At 38.8% G+C, this 20,919-nt stretch overlaps 1 protein-coding gene across 3 annotated transcripts in view; it reads right to left on the bottom strand.

Moving 5' to 3' along the window:
* TRAPPC12 (trafficking protein particle complex subunit 12) overlaps nucleotides 1–20,919 on the bottom strand; it is a 53,651-nt gene that overhangs the window by 2,471 nt on the left and 30,261 nt on the right. For 2 of the 3 annotated variants that reach the window (XM_038177550.2, XM_038177551.2), the window contains exons 7-10: nucleotides 14,414–14,486; nucleotides 10,624–10,697; nucleotides 3,370–3,468; nucleotides 103–203 (exon numbers count right to left, since the gene is read on the bottom strand). In XM_038177550.2, the coding sequence (XP_038033478.1) occupies nucleotides 103–203; nucleotides 3,370–3,468; nucleotides 10,624–10,697; nucleotides 14,414–14,486 (347 nt within the window). The remainder of the gene's footprint in view (nucleotides 1–102; nucleotides 204–3,369; nucleotides 3,469–10,623; nucleotides 10,698–14,413; nucleotides 14,487–20,919) is intronic. The other variant, XM_072036419.1, reaches the window with a different exon arrangement.

Here is a 20,919-nt window from a genome sequence, read left to right as displayed (position 1 = left end):
AAAAGACAGAAAGAGAATTTGTGTCAAGGGTAGTTTGATACTCATTATGTATACTTTGAAAAACTATATTTTAAAGTTTCATTTAGCCATTAAATTACCTACCTGTTCATTAAAACCATAATCTGGCTCTGTAGTCCATCCAATTTGTGAGTCACTTTTTCAACATCTTGAAAGTACTTTTCTGCAGTTTTTATGTCTCCAATCTAGACAGCAAAATTGTGAGAAAGTTACCACAATAAGAAGAAAAGAAATCCAGGCTGATTACATCTTCTACAAAGGATAAGAACATGAAAACATGTTGAAGTCCATTATCTAATTGTTTGGTACCAAGACGACTGGGTAACGTCTGTTATCAAACAAGGTATCTGAAGAGCCACACTAAGATTACAAAAAAGAACACCAACACCATGTACAGTTTTATCTAGGGCAGTGATTTTCAGCTGTGTTTGTGGAGCACTCATGTACTGTAGAGTAGTGGTGCCACACCTCCTCATTTGGCTCTTTTGTTGTAATTTTCTCCAGAGTTTGTAAAATTAGCCGAAAACGAGAGGTCAGACTTACTTCCAGCAGCACCTGCCTTTCATAAACCCATGCTGACTGGGTCTGATCACCTGCTTGCCCTGCAAGTGCCGAGTGTCATCACTCCTTTTCCCACAACATTTCAATTTCCCACAGCATTCTCCTCAAGAAACTGGCTGCTCACGGTTTGGACTGGCATATGCTTCGTTGAGTTAAAAACTGGCTGGATAGCTAGGCCCAAAGAGTCATGGTGAATGGAGTCAAATCCAGTTGGAGACCGGTTACTAGTGGCATTCCCCAGGACTCGTTGCTGGGGCCGGTCCTCTTTAATATCTTCATTGATGATCTGGATGAGGGGATCGAGGGCACCCTCAGTAAGTTTGCAGATGACACCAAGTTAGGTGCGTGTGTCGATCTGCTCGAGGGTAGGAAGGCTCTGCAGGAGGATCTGGATAGGCTGGAACGATGGGCTGAGGTCAACTGCATGAAGTTCAATAAGGCCAAGTGCCGAGTCCTCCACCTGGGGCGCAATAACCCCAAGCAGGCTGGGAGATGAGTGGTTGGAAAGCTGCCAGGCGGAGAAGGACCTGGGAGTATTGGTGGATAGTCGGCTGAATATGAGCCAGCAGTGTGCTCAGGTGGCCAAGAAGGCCAACGGCATCCTGGCTTGTATCAGAAACAGTGTGACCAGCAGGGCTAGGGAGGTGATCGTCCCCCTGTACTTGGCTCTGGTGAGGCCGCACCTCGAGTACTGTGTTCAGTTTTGGGCCCCTCGCTACAAGAAGGACATCGAGGTGCTTGAGCGGGTCCAGAGAAGGGCGACGAAGCTGGTGAGGGGCCTGGAGAACAAGTCCTACGAGGAGCGGCTGAGGGAGCTGTGCTTGTTCAGCCTGGAGAAAAGGAGGCTCAGGGGTGACCTTATCGCTCTCTACAGGTACATTAAAGGAGGCTGTAGTGAGGTGGGGGTTGGTCTGTTCTCCCACATGCCTGGTGACAGTACGAGGAGAAATGGGCTAAAGTTGTGCCAGGGGAGGTTTAGGTTGGATATTAGGAACAACTTCTTTACTGAAAGGATTGTTAGACATTGGAATGGGCTGCCAGAGAAGTGGTGGAGTCACCATCCCTGGAGGTCTTTAAAAGACGTTTAGATGTAGAGCTTAGTGATATGGTTTAGAGAAGGACTGGTTACTGTTAGGTCAGAGGTTGGACTAGGTGATCTTGAAGGTCTCTTCCAACCTAGACGATTCTGTGATTCTATGATTCTGTGTTAGTCCACGGAAAATTAAGACAGGTGCTCACTGCTCACAAGCAGAAGCTGTCAATAAGCATGAAAACGGGAACACAATAGCCTGGTACTAGCGTAGGACCTGTGCTTAGTCAATACACAAGCTGTTTCTGGGTCAAAGCCAGAGATCACAGACAACTTGAACACATCAGACCAAAATGTGTCAGAAAACAGCCCCAACACAATGGGTTGCTGTGGGGAGGATTGAAAACTACTGGCTAGTGAATCACGCAGGCTGAAGGAAAGGGATGTGAAAGCTGGCTTAAGGACAAAGAAGTTTTATTGGAAGGGGGACAGAAAGGGGATTCCTAGAAGGAAACAGGTATTTCACCTAAGTGCATGTCACATACATTGCTATCTGAGAAAAGAAAAATATTTTCTCTGAAGAAGGTCCCTTTGGTAAACAAGCTAGCAATTTATGTTTCATAGGAGGATGCGCTCATATTTTTGGTGAGGCTTCCTGGTACAGTGTCTAATTTTAAGCTTGAGAGACGGAAGGAGAAGAAAACTCACTACTGGGTAAAATAAATCTATCAAAAGGAAGGAAACTAAACTATTTCAGGAGCATAAAACCATGCAAACCAGGCAGCCTTCAGGTGGGGACCTTCATGAAATCAACTTTTTGTTCAAAACCAGGACTAGCATTACTGAAGATGTTTGTGACAAATGTGTGGAAGTCCCCTTAAAGCTCTCAAATGGTGTATATTACACAACCTCCCTGGAAAACTCATTCCAGAATTCTTAAATACCCTTACTATTAGAAAACACACTCTCCCCTGCTGCACTTTTTATGCTACCTTTTGTTCTATCCATAGTGGTCAGGGAGAATAGTATAACTCCTCTTTTCTAACAGGAGCCTGCAAAACACTGTGCTGTTTGTCTGGGAACATGTTATTTTCCTGAAGTGCTCCTAGGATTTATTTACCACTTTTACCTTTAATTTTTTTTTTTTTTTTTTTTTTTGGTCAATATTGTAGAGGGTAAGGTCAGACAGCTTTCCACTTTTGAAATTCTTTAATGTGTTATTTAAATGGCAATTTTGGACAGGTCAGCCAGCAAACAGAGTCTATTAGAAACACACAATAAATACTAGAGACTAAAATGCACTCACTGTTTCTTTATCACACGTGAATTTCTGTTTCAGAGGTCAGGTGATTGCTGGCAGAATTAGAGTGCTTCTTAACATTTCTTTGTGGTAGCCTCTGAATTCTCCATTTCTCTCATCCCCATTTCCCATTTATAGTAAGGAAACAGCTAAAGGCTGGCTGTACATCAGATCTGGGCCTCTTCACTTTCAGTAAGCGTACAATGTTGATTTTTGATTAAATGATTAGCATAATTTTCTATAGCAACTTTTTTATTCACTAATATATACACATGTAATTTTAAAATTAGTGCTTCGTATTTCCTAGCATTATCTAATATCACACGGTGAAAGTTTTTTAGTTTTGTCCACTGCCTCTACAATTTGATACAGTTTTAGCTCTCGTTCTAAATGCAACAATTATTCACTATATAGCTGTCAATAGCAACATTACCTAGCATATTTAGAACCAAATACATACCTGAAGGAAAATCCTTCCAATTCCGCTCAGCAGCTGAGGCTCTTGCTGTGGGTAATATTTGATGACAGAGTGATAAGCATCTACAGCAAGCACATAGTCCTGAGGGGTGAAAAGCACACAACCAGATACTTAAGCGCAGCACCAGATACTTAAGCTCAGGCCTTTATGTAGCCTTCTTTTTAAAGATATATGTAAACAGAATCAAAATAATTGCAACTTGTGAATGGGACAGAATTTCTGCCTATCACTGTAGGCTATTATCAGTTATACTGGAACTGCTTAAAACAGGGACCTTCCTTTATTTATTTTGCAACTGGATCATGTTCTATTTGTAGCTCAATGCCAGGAGAATGAATCTCTTTACTTCGTTCTTTCATTTCATTCAAAAAAACCCACATTTACTCTCCCGCATGGATTATGATTTAGGATGAGAGTCAAAAGCCTTGCATGTGACTCAGGTGTCACATGAGAAGTACATGAGAAGTGTCACATGTTTACAGTATATGTATGATTACATAGTTTGTGTTGAGAAGCTTTGGGAACTGTTTGTGCACATGCTTTTAACTTGTGAAAAACACAAAGTAATGTTACGGAAACTAAAATGTCTTCCATGTTTTCAGATGAAAAACTAGTGGCCAAGGGAAACACATGTGGTGGGTACATCCACAGGGCACAAGGTTGCACCAGTCTCAGCTACAGCTTCTTTGATCAATTCAGAGCAGAGGCAGGGAAAATATGCATTTGTTTATAAAAAACAGGCATTTGCAGAGACAGAAGGCTATGTGCTGTACTGACCTGGTGCTTCCTGGCAGTTTTGCCCTTCACCTTCATACAAGAACTTGTGGTAGGTGTTCAGAAGCAAAATATATCAAAGAACAATCTTTTAAAATGGCACAGACATCTCGGGATACTCTGTACCATGCCTTTTTTTTTTTTTTTGTTACAGTGCTTTTTAACTCATTGCTGATGTGATCCCAGCTACTGCTAAATGTACTTATTCCTCATCTCCTCCTTAGTCTGAGGAGGCCGCATGCCCCAGGTATAATGTATTTCTTTTTCTGAGATTGTATTTAAAGTGACTGAGCCCTATTTGTCCCAGGCATCAGGTCACTCTTTGGAACATACTGATTTTTTCATATACACAAAAAACATGAGAAGTATTTAGAGTCTTAGCTACATATGAGAGCAATTACATAGCCTATGATAATAGAGACTGGCTTAAACAACCCCAGGAGCACTTTGCAGGACCCTTCATTTGCAAGCAACTTGTATATTACACATGTAACTATTAAATTTGAACATCTAGCATATAGCATATGAAGTATTCCAACTCTAGTATGCCATGACATGTCCATGTTCATTAGTGGTAATGGCAAGAGTTCAGAGCAAAGACAACAGGCCATACGGGCAACAATATATTTGTTTAAATTCCGATTCATTTAGCATTCACAACTCAAACACTATGTAATTTATACTACCAAAATTCCTCATGAATTTATTACAGGACAAACTCAATTTTCACTGTAACAGCTCTTGCTACAGGACTTGTTTGATCACGAAGTCCAACAGTGTTAGGTATTGCATAAAATTCATGGAACAAGGCTCCTCTGAACTGGTTGCCCAGCCACACTATATTTATTTAGTTATTTATTTAATTTATTAGCTACTAATCTTTGCAAGAGTATCATTTATAAATAAACAAAAGATTGTCTGTGACTTTGAGTTTTATCCCTTTGTGAATAACAATGTACTTACTGGACAAATAATTTTATTACATCAAATTCTAGCTTTTGTGCTCAATGTCTTCTATTCTGTAGTCTAAAGCAGTCCCTTTCCTGGTGGTCACTCTCACGTACACTCCAGCTTAGTCCATGTGACAAAGGCGTGCAGCAGAACTGTGAGGGACAGGGCTGTTGCACTCACATCCCCCACACAATTCCCTGGAGACCTTATGGTTAAGTTGAAAGAAAAGTGCTTCTGTCAGCTCAGTATGAACTGACTGAAGGAAAGTCTTGGCCAGCATAGGCTGCACGAGGGGGCACTGTTTGCCCAATTATAACATCACAGGCTGCCTAGCATAGGTAACGAGCCAACCTTGGTAGGAACAAGCAGACAAATAACATCTTGGAGGTCTGCGCTGCAGGGCCAGGCTTGGCCTAGTCAGGCAAACAAACCTTCTTCCCCTTTTGCATTCCCTATCAAGCATTGTATTATGTATTATGTGCATTATATGTGTATTATAACTAGGAGTATGTAAAGGTTCACACCCCCTAAAATGTGAGAGTAGAGGTGAGGCACTAAGCCTATGCACTGTATTTGAGGATCAGGAAACATATTGCACTTTGTTTCTATGTGATGGTACCTCACACAGCACCTGTGTGTATTTACCCCATGCCCTGCAGTGCCTGTCACAGGAATGGGGCCCATTTCTTCTAGGAGATGACAAGAGATAAAGTCACGTAGGTCTAAAACCACACCTGAGCACAGGCAAGGCTGAGCCCAGCATGAAACAGTAAAGCGTTTTGAGAGCATCCAGACTTGCTTCTAAATACAATTTCATATGGTTTAGTGAAGGACTGGTTAGTGTTAGGTCAGAGGTTGGACTAGGTGATCTTGGAAGTCTCTTCCAACCTAAACGATTCTGTGATTCTGATTCATCTTGTAATTGCTTCAGTACATGCACATGAAACTTACTGCATGCGGTAAGTTTTATATGTGTATACTCCCCCCCACTTATTTATCACAGAAGCAGTAGTAGATTTCTGGGGTATCCTGTATACTGCCAGGTGACACAGAAATATGCCACCCATTGTATGTTACAAAAGCACCTTATTTGACAATTCCTTCTGAAGGAGCATATTGTAAAGTACATGATATTTAGTCTTATCTACTGAAGACCAGATTTTAATTCCCTGCTTTGCTACTGGGACATGGTAAAAGAACAATTGTCTGTGAGAATGATAAATGAGAAACCCTCTCAGAAGAGTGGAATCTTGTTTAATACAAGTTTTGGTTGGGATGAGTAAGAAATATTAAGTACTGGCAGTAAAACCAAAACAAAACCAGTCAGCTTGTGATCTTAAGACTTAAAGGTACCGTTGATATATTATCACAGTATTTAACTTCTACAAATTGTGACCCTTCAGATTTTCCACACCTTCATAAGAAATCCCAAAAGAAGAATTAAAGTTACACAATTCAGGATACGAATGAGAATTGGTATTGTTTAATAATTCAGTATTTCTTTAATTACGAAAAAATTCAGAGCTAACATTAGATATAATCATCCAAAAAAATATTGTATTAAGCCACTGGATCTACCTGCACAAAAATGGCAAGTGGGGTTTGTTTTCCCCTGATGCACTGCAGTGTAACTGTATTTCCTTTAATGGTTACTGCATTACACATTTGTGTTTTTTCCTCCTCACTTTAAGTACTTAAAAATCAGTTATGAGATATTTAGAAATAAACATAAATGATCATGATGTGTAGAATGCTAATATTAGGTTCAGAAACCACAGATTACAAATCAGCTTTAGTTATTACAAACAGTATAGCTCATGAAGGCCGTAACTTGGGAGAAGAGGATGGATAACTCGCCCTTCCTCTCTACCTAGTGCATTTGAAGAAGGGTTATGAAAGCAGAGATTCACAGCATTATGAATCCAGAGTGTCGTACTGCAGCACAGTTAGGCAAAAGACATGATTCATGCAGTCTTTCTCCTTATGCAACCAAAGTCCTTATGCATCAGTCCCTTGCACCATTAGCACAAGGTGCTAGCTCCTTCTTCAAGTGTAGTTTTAATTGTATTTAGACCCAAATGAAAAACAATTCTAATGCTTTTGTTTTTACTAAGGGCAAACTCTACAAAAGCTAAAACAACACTGACAAAAAAATCTTACAAAATGCAAAATATGCTCTTAATTAGAGTGCATTTATAATATATATGGAAAGTACTTAAGTATTTATTCCTCAGAGAGGTAAAAGTCTTGTAAGATAATGTCAAAAGCAATTTTAGCTCAGATGAAAAGAACTTTAAAAAGTTCTTAAGACACTTCCATGGTGATTTAGTAAAATGACAGACATTTTGCAATTATATTGTTGAAATGAAGCAATGCACATCATCAGTTGCATTTTAAATGAATGTTCTCTCATGCTGCTATATTCAGGGTACAGTTTCACAGTGACTTAAGCCCACGGTTCTTATAAATGAAAGTCTGTAGCGATGCATGTTAAGTGGTCTCCCCTTCCCTTCCTGCTGTATTTCTACCTCCTCCCTTAAGTTGCCCCTTGTTCACATGAAAATGTAAAAGCTGATTCAGTTGCTGTGACTGAGATCCACCATGTCTTTGTTTCTGTCACTTAAATTCCAATAGTGGTGTATGGAGAAGAGCAAGAATACGTTTAAGAAAGGTTGTCCAAGGGAAAGGTGATGAATAGAAAATATACATATAGTCTTACTAGCAGTAAGACTGCCTTAAACTGCTACTGAACTGTAGCAGGCAGAATTTAGTAAAAGAAATGGTCCCAGGGTAAAGGAGACTTATGACTAATTGGTTTCTTGTGCAAGTCTGGTTAAAACACTTATTTACACCTCATTCGCTACCTTCAAAACAATCTACTCCTCCACCTCAATAATTTAATGAGATGTTCAGCTGTGAAACTAAAGAGGCCATATAATGTATTTAAAAAGACAAAAATCATGAACAGAATTCCTTAGGTCAGATAAGTGACAGAGAAGAGAGATGACAAGAAATAAACCAAACTGAATTTGAGTATAGCTGAATTAGATTTAAAGAGACATAGGTCCAACATCTGTTCAAAGTATTTTTTTTTTTTATTTTGAAGAGTCAATTCTGACAAGACTATTCCCTAAATACTACTGAAGTTTGTTGGGCAAAGAAACAGGTTAACAAGAATAATATAGTCAGCTTTTGCTTTATACCATTGTTGAATTGTTTTAACTTAACAAAAAAAAATATTATTAATCTACCAATAGCACAAGCTATTCAATTTACCGAATAGTACCTGGGGACCAAATATGACCACACTGCAGTATTTTAAATGTACACTAGATGGCAATGCATGACACTGACTTGGGGAATGATATTTTTTTTCAAATTATTATATATACTTGAAACACTTGAATAAAACATTTAGTTTTTAAAGTGTTTTACACAACAGCAAAAACAACTGTAGATGTGGAATGTTGTTCAATTAATATAATTGTTCATGAGAGAATTAACAGAAGTGTGTTAAAATTATTTGAAGAAATTGGAATACTCTAGAAGGTGGATTAGATGATTACAGTTTTCTGTATGTTACAGTGGTCTTAAAATTAGTACATTTATAAATAACCAATACAATTCTTTCAGCAAGGATTTGTCACATAAGCAGAATAAATTATCTTGATGCACTACTCTGATTTTAACTGTAATAAGACTGTGTTTGAAAATCACAGAATCATGGAATGGTTTGGGTTGGAAGAGACTTTAAAGATCACCTAGTTCCAATGCCCCTGCCATGGGCAGGGACACCTCCCACCAGACCAGGTTGCCCAAAGCCCCATCCAGCCTGGCCTTGAACACCTCCAGGGATGGGGCATCCACAGCTTCTCTGGGCAACCCGTACCAGTGCCTCATCACCCTCTGAGTGAAGAATTTCTTCCTTATCTCACCTCTTTTAGTTAAAGCCATGATTTCTTGTCTTATCACTACACCCCCTGACAAAGAGTCCCTCCCCAGCTTTCCTGTAGGCCCACCTTTAGGTACTGGAAGGCTGCTGTAAGGTCTTTCTGGAACCTTCTCTTCTCCAGGCTGAACAACCCCAGCTCTCTACTACTCCATATAGGAATATTTCTGAAACTTGTGAGATTCCCAACTGCTCCACAGCCTATGTGCTAAATTCAAGTTTCAAATGGGAGCACTTGTGCATTAACATGCAGTTGCGGGTAGTCTGGAAGTTACTGTGGAAGTGTAAATTTCTAAATTAACAGCAGTGAGGCCCTAAATAAAACTGATCTTAAGAAGCATCTGAGCTGCAGTATTTCTGAGATATCATTTCCAAAAAGTTGATAACTAGTATTCACAAATATGTTGTGCTTCTCTCCACTTGTTTTTTGAAAAAGCAAGTTCCTTAAGAACTGAACCTATGTCAAGTACCTACTTCAAAACAAGTGCTTATTAATTCTTAAAAATACTTCATGGTTTAATGGACAATTATTTCTATACAGGATAGAATTGTTCTGATCACAACATAATTATGAACAGAATTTTCTATTTTCCCTAATTCACATAAATAGGACATTCTGTTTTATATAAAGCAGTATTTGGATAACTGTATGTGATGCATGCTTTCTGAGTTACTACAATATTATGAACAGAGCATCAAGGAGGCCCAGCCTGGGAAGCAGCTTAGTAAACGTCAGGTTTGACATGACCTTGGACAACCAACTAGCAGGGAGCAAGGAGCTCGGCCTGTGAAGGTTATAGTGCTGACAGAATTGCTCTGAGCCTGTTGCTGTTAATTGATTTGTGAAGCACAGTTAAACTCAGCATAACAGCAGTTTGTTGCATGCCTAGAATGGCAATATCCTTATTTCCCTGACTATGAGGTGAATGGCAGGAATTGTCATATTTCTCAAGTTTCCTGATCACAAAGAGAAGCCAGTGTTCCAGCAAATGCAGCAAAAAGTATTTAAGGAATAAGGGGGAAACAAGAGAGAAACAACAAAACAGTGGTAGTTAGGTTTTCCTTTTATTCCTTTCTCTTTTCCCCACCCATTAGTGCGGATTTAAACCTGAAAGAAGCTATCTTACAATTGAGATAGGAAGGATGTATTTAGATGTTCTGGATCTTCATCATATACCAAGCCTATAGTATTCATAATGTGCATACACAGAGCAACATTCTTAGTGCACAGTTTGAAAAAGACAGAGCACATAATTGCTTTTAATTACAGCATTTAGTTAAGTGTTAGAAAAATTCAATTTAAAAATGTAAATTCGGTATTGTTACTGCACGTTCTCCAGGATGATTTGGGGAGAAATAAGTGCAGATATGTTCCCAAAGAACATTACTTCAAATGGTTATCTATTAAATAAGGCATTATTAAGTCTAATTAATTCTTCACTATGCAAAACCTCCGAGTACAGTCAGGTAGCCTTATCTATGCACCAGTAATTCTCCTGCACTTTCTCTGACATTCTATTCCGGAATATACGGTACCTCTGCAGTTGCTGCCACCCACGTACCTTCATCATTAGCAGACAGTTTGCCATGGAGTACATCACCCGGCCCAGACGTGACCTCCACAGCTGAACAGAGGCTGCAAAATAAGAGCAGCTTGTGAATTTGCACAAATAAATTAGAGGTTCTTTCTTGCCATCAATTATTGGTCCTATGAATTACGATTTTGAAAGATCCACCTCGTTAACACCACTGGGTTTTAGCCGAGAATTTTTAATTCTCTGCTACACTGCACCATCAGACAGAAAATCCTGCATCTCTCCAAGGGAATTACTCAAGCAGTTCTGGGGACCATACACGCTGTAACAACGCAGAGCAACAGACAGCCGCTCAGCTTTGAGCTCAGGCCAAATATTAAACACCAGAAGAAGCAGCCACATATTTTCCAATATAAGAACAAAAGATGCATAAAAAAGATTAGAGTGATAATGAGTATCAATTTTAAAAACATATAATCTACAGGATTAAATGAGATAAACTCAAAAATCAAACACAGCTAATGCCATTTCAGAGCCAAAACGTGCAGGGTCAGAACTGTCTGAGTCTGGGACTATTTCTGCTTGCCTCTGGCTTATAGCTGTGCTGGAAAAAATCTGCCAAGCCTGTCTGCTTTCCCCATGCTCCTGGAGCTTGCAGGCATTAAAAGCTGCAGCAGCAGATTTTTTTTTTTTTCTCTTTTGGTTTGCAGACAGACTCCTGATGTTTTAAGAGAATAGTTCACATAGATCCTTATTTTTCTCAATCCATTTCCCTAGATCAATGCTAGAATTATTCCTCTAATCCTCCAAAATAAATGTTAGGAGTATTAATTCAGTACATTTGGAAAATAAATAGGTCTCAGTCAATCAGCTGTCAAGGTCACTGTAATGATTTGAGAAGGAGGGGAGAGGAAAGGGCGAAGAGGCTATTTCAATGAGACTGTGATAACTGAGACCACTCATTTGTATCCATAATGTATGCTATGATGAAAAGCATGGCAGGTCGCACAGATAATTTTTTTTTAACACACATAAATGCCATTACAAATAAGAACAGAGTCTGGTGAAATGTCTACTCCCATTCACTTCCTAAAAACACCTTCACCACTCCCCACCCACAACAACAAAAAATCAATGTCAGCATTTCCAAACTACCTTTGTCAAAAGAAGGGGCACCAAGACTGAATCCAGTATGTCATTCACTGTACCTTAAAATTGTTCATTAATGCTAGCTTTTGTTTTAGGAATTCTCCCTTGACCACACATTGCTAGTGCTGTTAATGGAGAGGCTGCTGTAAACACTGAGCAATTATTGTATGCTACATTTTTTCTTTCCTTGGGGGTGTCTGTAAAACCTGGACATAATTAAATAAATCTCTTCTTAACTCTCCTTTATTATTTCACTTGTGCTTATCTCCCTGTTTGCATGTCCCCCTAGTTTGGTAACCATGTTCAATTTTTCAGGATCTTACCAAGGACTTAGGTAACAACAAATGAGACGCTGATTTCTGCAGTGGAGACATCTAGGTTTCCTGCTCACAATCCAGCAGCACCAGCCACAATACTTAAACAGGATTGCAAAGCAGACACACCAGATGTCTTCAGTCAGTGCTATAACTAAACAGGAACTGGCTCTGACCTTGAAATTGGGTAGCCCTGTGGATGAGGCTTCTTAGTGCTGGCAGAAAGGGGTTAAAGGAAACCTGCAAAGCCGTAAACAAAATTGAAAACCCAACACCAGATCATTACGTGATGCCTGAAAAATGCCTGAAAACCACTTGCTTGCATTCTAAGCATTCAGTTTTGCTATTTGTCAAGGACTGTACTCCATACTGCCAGCCATTTTAATACAAACACTGTGCACTAAATTGCAGAATTGGCATCTTCTAGAATGCATTGCCAGGTAAGTGATTCTAGAATTCTTCTCCTGTTGAAAAACTGGCAGGTGAGGTGCTCTGTTTCAGATTAGAGGAGATGTACATGATGAGTTGACTTGCGTGGCACCTTCTTACACCAGCAATAAGGAAATTACTTACTAGGCATAATCCCCATAATGAATTATGTCTGTCTTCAAATAAAGTTAATAAGTTTTGCTTCAGCGAGATCTCACATGAAAACAAAACAAAACATCAAAAAACCAGCATTATCAGAAACAGACAGGGAGCAGACCCAGCTGACCTCCACAAACAACAGCAGTCACCCAACACTCCTTGCAAAGGGGACTGCTTCAGCAGCCTTGTCCTCTGGCAAATTCTGGCTGCTGCTTTTCCAACCACATCCTTCTGAGCTCATTTCAGCTCTGATGCAGCAGCAGTGAGGAAAAACGAGGAGCCTGAAACTCACATCAGAGAAAGACTGCTGGCCACAGGATGATGACACAGCTAGGAAAAAAAAAAAAGTCCTTGTCCCCTAAAAGAGAATCAGACTCTTGTTTTACAAGACAAAGAAAAAAAAAAGCAGAAAAAAATATGGGGAAAATTAATACAAAAAATGAGGGTAGAAAGGGAACAACAGGGAAAAGGAGGTAAGGGAACAGAGGCAAGATGAACAACAGCTATAAAGAGAGAAAACCAGAAACTGAAATGCTGTGCACGAATTTGGAATATCAGATTATCTTTCTGCTTTTTCCTAACCCATTTTGAGAAGAATATGTATATTCATTTGAATATATCTGCAAATGCCTCTATGATATACACTGCTCATACTTGCATACATTTTTTAGGGCATATCTAGATGGTGTATTAAGTGAAGTACATTGACACATTAAAGCTGCTCCATGTCCAACCAACTTGAAGACCAGGCAGAAGAGTTCAGACCAGGTCTGCACCACTCCATGTAGGCATCATTTTAGTGACCTGTTTATAATATGTCACTCTGCTGAGTACCCAAGAGCTGTACCCAGCCTTTTCACATCTCAGAGGAAGACCTTTACTTCCCATACCCTCCAGAGGTAAATGCTAGCATGGAAAGAAGTTGGTAAGATTTCCTTAGGCTGTTGGCTGAAGCAGAAAGGTTCTTGTTTTCTTGGTATTATGTTTTTAACTTCCATATTGCTGGGCACCATAAGTGGTTCATCTAATTCATAACAATGCTTAAAATGTCATTTCATATTCAATTTTTAAGCGCACTCAAATGATCTGATTAGTATAAATTCCATTAAAAAATACTTGGACAACTAATTTATCTAGATGACCTTTATACAGTAATTTATCCCACACTATTGAAGTTAAAAACTCAGATAGAAGGAACAGGAAAAAAAACAAACAACATAATTCCATATAAAATTATTTAGATTAGATGAGTATATTCTGAAACTCATTTTAAAAAGTGACTTAGGTATTTCAGGATTCTATGTATCACACAGTTGCAGTGAGAATTAGACTATTAGAATATAGTAACATCCTAGGCCAATGCAGCCCTTGTCTGATAGCAGTTCAATCTTAAAAAAAAATCACTAAATTTTAGGTGGGAAGACTGAGAGGAACCAATGAGCCAATGCTGAACATGAAACATTCATCTAAGCTGTGACAGCAATACACTTCTAGATGCATCACTAAAGGATGGTAGTCATGTTCTTTGTTTCTTCTCAGTAGGAAAAAAAAACTGATTTAGTGCAACAGTTTGATCAAGGGCAAAACTGTGAAATTAATTCCAGCAAATAAAAGTATAAGGTGTATCATTTCAGAGGCTGAGTAGACTATGAGATTACAAAAATACTGTTTTAACAACTCTGGGGCAGTCTTGTGAAAACTTCTGGCATACTTGCGCAAGTGATAAAACCATACTGCCTGTGAAAAAATGTTTAAAGAATACCTACCTTGCCTGTTCTCCTGTGTAATATTAGTCATACTTCCATCTTCAGCTAAGCCTTGTTCCAGATTTTCTAGTATCTGTAGTAAATTTTTAAAGTAACTTACATGAGTTTAAACAATGCTATGTATTAAATGCAAATTATCTAAAATTGACAGTCAATATGAAAACCAACTCAGGCAAGAATGTTTCACCTAGATACAGTTCAAAATTACTGATTATTACCATAGCACAAAGGAAGACATTACACGGTAGAAGGATGTTAGAATTCAGGTTTATGATACTTACAGAACATTAAATGTCAGCACACTCCGGGGACATACACATTTTGTTAAACAAAACATGAAATATGCTTCACCAGAGAATGAATGTTAATGACCACAAAGAATGTCAAATTGATTTTTCTAAGAGAGCCATCCTCTCTTGACTCCTCCACCCTAAGCATGGGCTCTGGTTTCCAAAACACCTTGCTTCTTTTGTCCTTAATCAAGTATTCCCCTTAGGTCTTATTCCGACTCCCTTCTCAAACTTTGGGTTTTATTGCCTCTCTTTATTTATTATAGATTTTAAATCATCCAAACTGTTGAGTGAATGAAACATTTGTAATATGATTGGGAGAATGAAAATGTATACTTAATGAAGCTTGTGTCTCAGCACTTTTGAAATACGCAGGTGAAGTTCCATTTGAAATGCAAGTCAACTTCCCATTTTCTAATCCCATTACAGTTTCTCCAAATCTGTTCTCCCATTCCCACAAATAACCCCCTTTGTTCTATTACAAATTTATTACTTTGGTTGTAGAATACTGTTTGAGATCTCCTTCAAAAAGAGCACTAAAGCTGTTGCTCTTGAATAGCCGTTGTGGTTAGACAATTAGAGAAATATAAGGCATATCCCTGTCTAGGGCCTGAGTGCACTTTTGAACACATTGCACAGAGCACTCTTACCCTCTGTCAGTATAAGAAATTGTTTTTTTTCCACACCAGGAAAGCATTCCAGTTGTGCTCAGTGGTTTGTAAACAAACACTTAAAGACAACACAGGAAATCCTCAAAAGCAAAATTAATCTGGCCTCAGACAGCACGTTGGTGCCTCCGACAGTCAATGAAGGGCAATCAGGACCTCCACGAAGCGAGTTCACACCATCTTAAGGTGAAAGGAATTGCCCTGAGAGATACCAACCTCTTTTCATAGACTAGAGTGAAAGCCTAAAGTTAGGTGTCATAAATTTAGCTACAAGTAACTTTAGAGCTAGGAGAGGCATTCGATGAAATGACTGCAGTTACCACATGCCAGATGAGCCAGGGCCATTTTCCTGGTAAGAACTGTTAGCCCATGACAAGTACAAGGTAGTTTGATTTAGTTCATAGAGAGCTAAAGCAAGCTGCCTTACCTCAAATTTTGAGAGGCTATGAGCAAACAATTGTACAGATACCACAACTTAGTTGATAGGTGGCAATTTATGAGATCACAGCAGCATGTCTGTGAGATTGAATCCCTGTCCCAATTTCACAAGCAATGTAGCCACTTAGAAAACACTTAGAAACCGAAGCACCAGATTTAAGTATTAAATGCCTAGTATATAACAAGTAACCTTGTCAGAGTAAAAAACACTCTTCTCTCCCACAAGCCAAAAAACCACCTTGTTGTCTGTTTCCTATCCAGTCTAAAAAAAACATGATCTCTCTCTTCCCCTGGAAAAAATCTAGTTATCAGCTTTCATTCTCAGTAAGGCTCAGAGCTCTTACTCTTGAAATGGTGTTAGCATAACGAGGTGCCTTCATCAATGAAACATATTGTTTTGTTTGAAAAGACAATAGGTTAGTTTGACAAAGCCATTCTCTGAAAACGCCCCAACTAACAGCATCAAGAAAAAAAAAAAAAAGGAAAGAATTGGATATTAGCATACAATTAGAATATTACATTAACCATTCTGTGATATTACTTGGGGATATCTAGCTGTCACCTCAAGCTCAACGTAATTAAAACAGAACTCGGTGCTGATTTGAGGCTAATTGGTTTATTCCCTAGGTTTATCTCCTTTTGCCCTTCTTAAGTATAGGAACATCATCTGCAGTCTTTCAATATTTAGGCACTTCCCTAGTTTTCCATGAATTGTTTAATAATAAAATCACTGATTCTAGTAGTTATTCAGTGTAAGCTATGGTAGTTGACATGAAATGTTTGATTTTAACAGATCCCTTCATCCTGCTTTTCCACAGATGGTAAACTGTTTATTCTAGCAATATCATATGCGATAGCTCTAAACGTCCTTGTTTCAAATATAAAGACAAATAACATTGAACACTTCTACCATCTACATTAAACAAGCTGTATGTATGAAATATGTTTTTCCTTGTCTTGAATATTTATAAAGACAATTTCTAGTTTAACTGGCTAGCAATGTTTCACCAATGAAACCTCCTGTTTCATTCCTCATCCATCACCTGTGTACCACAACTACTAACCTAGGCACGCTACCTTTTGTATTACTAATTTCCTGTCCTTCCATTTCTCTTTTTAATAATTTGTTTTTTCTTCCACAACTTTTCATCAGCATTACCTTCTTACTCAAAAGAACCCCCCCCCCCTTTTTTTTTCTGGGTGCTTCTGTAATTGTGGCTTTTGGGGGACTCAGTTTGGTGCAGGATCATCATAATTTCTACAAACTCATCAGACAAAGCATCAGGACAAACACCTCCCAGGCTGAAATAATCTATGAGACACAGAATACTTATGCATTCTTAGTAACTGATCCAGAACTGGAAGCTGAATGAAAATAAAGAGCAAAAGCAATCAGTAGCTAAGAGACTGAAAAGTTCATTAATCTAAATTAAAACAAAAGACTGGGAGATTCATGAAGTGTGTATATGGAAGGGTCAAAGAGAAACACAACTTCTCTTAAAGAAGAGTGGTGGAACTACAGAAGAAGTAGCAGATGGCCAAGTGGCAAGACTCTTGAACACGAAGAGCAACTTGCAGGAGCTTTTTCAGGAAGCAGGGCAGTTAACCCACTTGCCACTGCTCCACCCACCTGGTAGAGAGCACAGTACAGCTCTGCCACTTGAAGGATAAAAAGGTAAAAAGCAAAATACATCACCCTATGGGATACGTGTATTTCCAGGAGCTCTCCCTCATTCAGGTAGGAAGCTCAGGCACAAGGAAGGGGCAAGAATAGCCTAAGCCTGACTATTGCTCTTCTCACATGTTGGTCTCCAGGTAAGCATTTATTATATAGCATGTACTTAGCAGAATTAGCACTACGATCATGCCTATGTTTTTGAGTGAAAGCTGGAAAAGAACCACCCTTTTTATGACTTAAATTACTACTGTTACTCTTACTGCCTGGCTGCTTGGAGTCCTTTTATTTCAAGGCAGACTTATAAGGGCAACAACTTGTGGCAATTCAGGTTGGGAAGACCAGCAATAACACAGAGACAGTAACAATATCACTTCATTCCCCCAAAAGACCATAACAGGCCTTTGGCATCACAGATTATTTCATTCCTAAATGCTGCACCTGCAGACAAGAGATGTAAAATATCAGATCAGATCTTGATTACAAATTTAAAGGGATGCTAGAGGAACTAAAAACATTATTGCCTATACAGGGAAAACAAAAATTATGCTTTTCATCTCAATCTCCAATCCTGATTCAGGTACAAGAAATATATAAGTAGATGAGGGCTGAAGAGACTGAGTTACCAACATAATGTCAAATTAAACATGGTTAGATCTTAAAGTCGAGTAGCTAATCCAAAGTTGACAGGCATCTGCAGAGAGCGTACAACAAAAAACAAGAGGGAATTTAGCAGGTTAAAAAGAGGTATCAGATAGGAATAACACAATTACATTAAGGAAGAGAAGGAAGAGAAGCAAAATAGGAAGACAAATTTTCTTACGATAAGAATGCATTAGCATTAGCCTGGAATAGCCTCCCAGGGGAAGTGGCCTCAGCTCCACAGGCTGGCTCATTAAAAACTAGAAAACAACCTTGCATTGCAGAGAGACAGACGAGGTGAGCTAATAGGTCTTTTCTCTCTCCTAGTTTTTATGACTTCAAGATCATCTCATTTACATAATGACTATTCGTACGCCCTTCTGTAAATAAGGATGACCGAAGATTATTTTTCCACTTTTTCAAGTAGGTAAGTAAAACACTAGAGGTTTTTGGTTGAAAGCTCCCCAATTAATTCTGTTACAACCCAAATGGTTCCCAAGTGTCACATATAAATATTAAGAATAATGTGTAAATTCTTTATGTTATTTTCTTGGCTACGCCATACGTTTTCATAAGCTTTCATGTGCTTTATTCTTAAACATTCCAGGTGAGATCTAGATTAGTAGACTGATAGAATTCCACACAAAAATTAAAACATATATCTAAATAATGCTTTTTTTTTTAATATATTTATGAGATGTCCTTTTTCATACTCTTGTTTCTATAGCTGTCTTTGAATTGCTCCAAAATACAAGACACTTAATTTGGATACAAACAACTGAAGTAATATGCAATGTAGTGCCTAGAAAAACTAATTGTAAAATATTACCATAGGAAGGATGGAATGTTTTCCTTGTAGTCTTCCGTGTACTTTATTTTAAAAAGGAGCCCTGGCGACTGCACTCTGCCTCTGGTGGAACCTTTCAGAAGCAATGGGAGATTGCTCCCATTAGACCTACAATTGAACACCCTAATCTAGGAAAATCTTCTCCCAGAACGGGGAACTCCTTGGGAAGAGCCAGCAGAAGCCTCAGAGAAGCTTTCCCCAAGGGCACAACGGATCATATAGTGATCTAGGCATCTAGAGGTTGAGGGAGTGAGAGTATGAGTAAACAGGCAGGGAAATCCACATTTTTAATTTGCAAATGTCCTTTATTCCTATTTTATATTCTCTCGGTTCCCTTATTTAAACAATCAGCCTAGGTCATGTTCAAACAAAACCTTGAAGATAGTTTAGAAGCTTCCTTAGTATAGTGAATATGCTTTAAGGATATGCACTTCAAGGAACAGTGAGCAGGCAGAGCCACCTCAGGGTTATAAATAACTTAAGGGTCTTGTGAAGAAGTGTGTTGAGGTGTGTGTCTGGGGGAATTAAGTTCCTTTTCTTTCATTCCTCTACTGACCAATATCTTTAATCTGTGGAGAATCATGGCTGACCACACTGTAAACGAGATATGGCCATGTCAATAAAGTTAACCAGATGGCTGATGAACGTCCTGCTCAAGTCACTTCCTCATTCACATCCATACAATTCTCTCCCTCCTTTACAAGATCAAGGAACTTCAGTCAAATTTTGGGATCTAGTCACACTTTCATTACTGAAGAGTGACAGCACAATACTTAAAACTAGATCATACAAAAACAAGATATGAAACACCTAGTCTGCTGCAGACCAGGGCAGGCAAATGTCAGTAGGCCCAGAAATCCTGCATCAGAGCAGTATAACATATCCTGGAAAAAAAATAAAAATACTTTCAAATTGAGGAGGACTGTTTATGAAGGACAATGCTGGAGAGAACTTGGCACTAATTTTATTAGATGAGATGGTCACAAGCAGATAACATCATTCATGAAGTGCTAAAAAGTAGCACTTCTTGGCCAAATTAGATCTTTCTCTCAACTGTTTCCAAATTAATTCCTTCCAACTCTACAACAAATGCCACATTCATTTCTTATTACTTCAACCTTTCATCTTTTTCCCTCATAAAAGAAATATCTATTTTTAACTGTAAACACTTGGTTATACTTAGTTACCCTAGTAACTGTGCTGTGCTGGAAGCAAGTTGGTTTTTATATACATAAGACCACAGTATCTATACAACTGGCAATTACCAAATTCCTACACTTGCATTATTCAATTTATTTTCAGAAGTAAATATAGGAAGCTTCCAAGGAACACCCAAAATAATCACGTGTGTTTATCTCATATACAGTTCTGAATTTTCAAATGTCACAGGTAAAGCAATAGTGCTTCATTTCTTCTAGAGGTTAGCACATTGTAACATTTGTACATAACTGTTCCATTAGACTAGTAGGGAAGATTTCTGTTAAAAGCATTTAAGGATGAATGATTAATGCTCAGGGTGCTGGGTTTAGTGGGTAAGGCTTGTGCTTACAATACCACCACTCCAATTCCAGCACTGACAAATCTCATATTATAATTCAGGCCCAAATTTTGCAATGCTGCAACTTGACAAAACAAATAATTCCCCTCAGGCCCCAAAACAACAACAAAGAAAGCTTCATCAAAATAAACAAACAAACCCCAAAACAAGCTCAGCAGTTCATATTTATATTCCCATTTATAAAGACTGTCATTCATTTCCAAAGCCAGCTATCCAGGCTATTACTGAAGGATGGAGCAGCATCTTTTGATCATGACCCTACCTGGAGCACTACATTCAGGACTGGGGTCCCCAGCACAGGAGAGACCCAGACCTGCTGGAGCAGGTCCAGAGGAGGGCTGTGGGGCTGATCAGAGGCCTGGAGTGCTTCTCCTATGAAGACAGGCTG

The sequence above is a fragment of the Anas platyrhynchos genome, chromosome 3 (genome assembly GCF_047663525.1).
Source record: "Anas platyrhynchos isolate ZD024472 breed Pekin duck chromosome 3, IASCAAS_PekinDuck_T2T, whole genome shotgun sequence".
Lineage (NCBI taxonomy): Eukaryota > Metazoa > Chordata > Aves > Anseriformes > Anatidae > Anas > Anas platyrhynchos.
Note: the sequence above shows the minus strand (reverse complement) of the source record. Positions and strands in the feature narration are given on the sequence as shown.